The 4645-nt window shown below is 67.1% G+C and overlaps 2 protein-coding genes across 2 annotated transcripts; one reads left to right on the top strand and one right to left on the bottom strand.

Annotated features, from left to right (window-relative positions):
- Window positions 1-305: 305 nt before the first annotated feature.
- Window positions 306-1006, top strand: MNEG_9709 (hypothetical protein; the record flags this gene model as incomplete). Its single annotated transcript, XM_014041820.1, has 2 exons — window positions 306-416; window positions 929-1006. 2 exons carry the CDS (start codon window positions 306-308, stop codon window positions 1004-1006), a joined length of 189 nt encoding a protein of 62 aa, XP_013897274.1.
- A 588-nt stretch (window positions 1007-1594) lies between these two features.
- On the bottom strand, window positions 1595-4407 carry MNEG_9708 (metallophosphoesterase; the record flags this gene model as incomplete). The annotated part of the gene is made up of 6 exons (XM_014041819.1): window positions 1595-2040; window positions 2445-2560; window positions 2873-3069; window positions 3390-3637; window positions 3815-4129; window positions 4356-4407. 6 exons carry the CDS (start codon window positions 4405-4407, stop codon window positions 1595-1597), a joined length of 1374 nt encoding a protein of 457 aa, XP_013897273.1.
- Window positions 4408-4645: the final 238 nt, after the last annotated feature.

Here is a 4645-nt window from a genome sequence, read left to right as displayed (position 1 = left end):
GTGTCGCACGGTGCAGGGCGGGGACGGCGTGGCGTCATAGGGGGGGAGAGGTCGCAGTCAGAGGCGTGAGAGGGGCAGAAGCAAGCCGGGCCGACGGGGCGACTCACATATGGGAGTGACATCATCCGCTCTGTCAGCGCAGCTCGGATCTGAGGAGGGGAAGGATCGCCGTCAAACGCCGCTGGGCTCCCAGCGCGCCACGTCTGCAGCCCCAGCTCGCCTTGCCGCGCCGCCCTCATCATCGCCCCTGCGCCGCCCTGCCCCGGGAACGGCTCCATAACGCACTGCGCAGGGGCCTGCAGGCCATGCTCAACCAGCGGCGCGCCCTGCTGGTGTACCTGCGGCGCACGGACTTTGAATCTTTCTGCTATGTGATCCACAAGCTGGGCCTGAAGGACAACAACTACGCGCGGCAGGTGCGTCTGTACACTCGCACACACATGTGTGTTGGCGCCTCCGTGTGTGTGCACGCCTCTGTGTGTGTTGCGTGCGTGTGTTGAGCGCGCACACGCGCGCATGCGCGCGTGTGTGTGTGCGTGTGCCTGTGTGTGTGTGTGTGTGTGTGTGTGTGTGTGTGTGTGTGTGTGTGTGTGTGTGTGTGTGTGTGTGCGCGCGCGCGCGCACGCGCGCGGGCATGCGTGCCTGGGGTGGTGTGAGGAGGCAAGGGGTTCGTGCGTGGCCAGCGCATGAAGCTCACAGCTCGTGGCAGATGGTGTTTGGGTGTTTTTGGAGGGGGGGATGCAACATCGACCTGGGGCTGCGTGCGAGCCCGGCCCCATGTGCAGCCGCCGCCGCTCAAGTCGCGAGAGCCCGGCGCGTCTGCTCGTCGCAGCGCAGCTGCTGCATCCCCTTCACTGCCCAGCCGCGGCGCCGGCAACCGTCCAGCCATCAAACCGCTGAAATCCGCCGGCCATCCATCCGCCCTCAGGTGCGGTACGACAAGTACCGCGTCGGCTCGCGGCTCGGGTCACAGGCGGATCCCATCAAGCGGTACGGTTCCCGGTGACCGCGCTGTTCAACTGTACAGCAGTACAGCGGCGGTTGGTTTTCCCCCACATGGCAGCTTTCCTTTGTACTGCTGTACAAACCTGCCAGGTTTGGGGCCGCTTGCTTGGCAGTTCGCCCGCGGGGGCAGCTTGATGTGCTCACGGTTTAGCTGTGCTCGACTCGGGCATTGCTTGCCGCTGGTAAACCCGAGTTGTTTGTGATCGGCCTGATGGATTCCATGCAAATTACAATTACTTCATTACTCGCCGCACCGCTTCCATCAATTGAGCTGCGGACGACGGGCCCCTGCTGAAAGGCTGGGTTTGAAGGGCTGGGGTTTGCAGTCTGCAAAACAGCAAGTCAGGCAGTGAGGGCCAGCATGGTGCACATACACAAGGGAAAAATGTAGCTGATACCACTTTTAGGAGCGGCACGGTTGTGAATGAGGGACTCACAAGGTGTTGCATGAATGGGCAAGGCCAACTTGAACAAGATTGCCCGCGCTCACAAGCCCGCGCTCACAAAATGATAACAAGGACTGTTTGCAAATCCAAGGCAGCTCACAACAAATTGAGGCAGTGATCGCTAAGAATTGCATCCCGCATTTTCACGACCGCACCGCCCGCGCAGAACCCAACCCGTTGCCCGCCGCTGCCACGCCGTCTCGTCCGTCCCCATCCCCACCCCCGTCCCCGCCGCCGCCCGCAATGACGTGGTCCCACCGCTGCTCCGACGCATCCCACACCACCCTCGCGGTGCCCTCATCACCCCACACGGTCCGCAGCACCTCTGTCTCTGTCTCCACCGCAGCATCGACCGCCTCACCGGCTCCCCCGCCGTTTTTCGCCGCCGCCGCCGCCCCGCGCCGCGTGACGCGGACCCAGACGTCCCGCGCGGACTCGACCGCGCCGGCGCGCACGTCGAACACCAGGAAGTGGTGGAGCGTCGCATTGGGGGCGCCGGGCACCTTGGTCACCCGCGGCACGGTCGCGGCGTTGAGGAAGGCGGTGCCGGTCTCAGGGTCGACGTGCACCATGCGCCGCAGGCCGCCGCCTGCCGTTCCGAGGGTCGGGGTTTGTGAGGGGCGGGCCAGGGGGTGGGTCGCTTGTGCTATGGTGCGGGGTGCAACAAACAGGGGTGGTTTTGCAGAGTGAGCGGGGAGTGAGGGCAGCCAGCAACAGGAACAGTTGCACGACCCAAAAGTCACACCAGCACGACTCTGCAGAAGGCAGCACGTCTTGCGCGGTGTCACGCACGGCTCGCCAACTCAGCCGCAAGCGCGCGCACAGGACCCCGAGCATATGCACGCGCCTGCATCGAAGCACGCACACCTCGCAGTGTGTGTACCAGTGGGGCTGTGGGGGGGACGGGCGGTTGCCCCGAGCCTCGCACCCGTTTTTAAAGCAGACCGGGTGCCCAGCGCCCCGTCTACCCTACTCTATTCTACTCTTGCGCACCTCGCAGTGTGTGGTGCATGTGCCCGAAGACGACAGCCGCGGGGGGGCGGCCTTCCAGCCGCATCTGCTCCAGGGCAGCCGCCAGGTCAGGGTCACCGTGGTCACCCTGCTCCTTCCTACTGACGTCAGGGTGACATCAGGGTGACGACAGGGTGACATCAGGGTGGCGTCGGGGTGACGATGGGGTGGAATCAGCCGGGGCAGCGGCGGCGGAGGGTGGTGAAGGGACGGGTTGGGGGGAAGGAAGCAGGCGATCGGCGTGGGCGAGGTGGGGAGCAGGGTGGGCTTTTGGGGTGGGGGGCGAGCCTCAGGCGCCCGAGCCAATTATCCGTTTCTGGTGTAGACCTTTGATTTCACCCTGCAGTGCGCACAAACGGAGCTGAAACGGCTCAGCAGGCGCCCCCTCCCCCGCAACAGCGAGCCCCCACCTCCAGTCGACGCCACATATATCCTGCCGCCGCGCCCCCAGCCCCGCGGGGCCGTTGTGCGCCACCAGCACGACAGCGTCCCCGCGCTCCGCCGCGGGGCGCGCCACCGCGGCGATTTTCTCCGCGGAGGCCTCCAGGCTGTCCACGCCGCAGACTGCCGCCATGAAGACAGATATGGACGACCAGCTGCCGCCCCCCTGGGGCGGTGTGTGCCGCGCGTGCAATCCGCAACGTCAGGAGGAGGAGGGGGCGCCCCGCGCGAGGCGCGGCCCCGCGTTCCGCGCCGCCCCACCCGCGACGCGCTGCGTTTGCGGTTGGGTCCGGCCGCCTTGACCCTTGCTGCCACATCCCCAGCCGGGGGCGAGCGAGAGCGGGAAACGCCTGTGATGCCACCCTTGCTCGACACCGGCTGGCTTGCGCAGGCCTCCACTTCACCTTCCCCTCCTCCTGCCACGGCAAGATACAAACAGCCGCGTCATCACGCCATCACGCGCCCGAGCAGCCCGGCACAGCTCACTTTCGAGAAGGGCCGCCCGCCCACCACCGTCACGCCCCTGCCGTCGAGCGGGGCCTCTTTGTAGCCGACAAACAGGTCACCAAGCGCCTCAAGCTGCAGCTGCACAGGCCCGCGCCCCGTGCCCGCGCCGGCGACGCCGGCGGGGGCGCAGAGCTGCTCTTCGCGCAGCGCGTCGGCGGGGGCTGAAGTCACGCGCATGCGCTTCGGGCTGGCGGTGTGGCGGCGGGAGCTGAGCTGCGTCCAGGCGTCTGGGTGGGGGCCAGGGTGGGTGCGGAATGCATTCAGGGCCAGCCATGTACTGGGTTGAAGGAAGGTGGGAGGGCGGAGTGTCTGCGTCTGCGACCACCGGAACCCATCCAGAATCGCGCCCGCGTCCCCCAGCCGCCCAGCTGCGGCCGCCCCCGCGGCATCACATGAGGCCGGACCTGCCGCCCAGCCGCCCGGCCCGCCACTCTGCATGAGGCGGCCCCATGCGCAAAGAAGCGCGGCCCTGCGCCCGCGGCAAAGCCCGGTCCGCGCCGATGCGTTGGGCAGAGCGCCGCCTTGGATCAAGACCTCGAGCTCCGCACCGTGATTCCCGAGCATGACTGATTTCGGATGGTCCAGCTCAGCGATCTGCTGCACGAGCTGGAGGTTCTCGCTATTGCCGATGTCGCCCACCCAGATCGCATGGTCAACGCCCAGCACGCGCAGCGCGGCGCCGTCGGCGTCGTTGCTCCAGCGCTCGTGGGCGTCGCCGACTGGATTACGCGTTGCATGTTGGATTGCATGAGGGCGGCGGGGGCGCGTCGCAGGGGCGAGAGAGGGGGCGCGTTGACTTGGTGGCTGGGGGGCTTTGACGTGATCAAACGGCCGCGTCATGCTGCCTATCGGCGTGCGAGCTGTCAGCGATGCGGACTTAGGCGCGGAAAGGCCAGGGGCGGCCGATGGACAGGTGGGGCGAAAGGGTCGTGCGCGGGGGCTCACCGACTGCGAAGCGGACGGTGGCCCCGTCAGCGGCGCCCGCATGCGCCCGCATGCTGCGGCAACGACTCCGTGACCGCGCCCAGCGAGCGGGCGTCACTCTCGCAGAGAGGGCCCTGCGTGCGCAGGCATGGCAGCGGCCCGCATCGCGCTCGCTGCCGGTGACACGTGCGGCACCTCGAGCTGCACCCAGGTGCGCCGCCAATCACGGAGCTTCAGGCTGCACAGCTGCATTCGCATGGATTATGCGTGGGCCAAGCTTCACAATCCTGATGCTCCGCACCTGCTCCAAC

Source organism: Monoraphidium neglectum (assembly GCF_000611645.1).
Source record: "Monoraphidium neglectum strain SAG 48.87 unplaced genomic scaffold scaffold02034, whole genome shotgun sequence".
NCBI classification, from domain to species: Eukaryota; Viridiplantae; Chlorophyta; class Chlorophyceae; order Sphaeropleales; family Selenastraceae; genus Monoraphidium; species Monoraphidium neglectum.
Note: the sequence above shows the minus strand (reverse complement) of the source record. Positions and strands in the feature narration are given on the sequence as shown.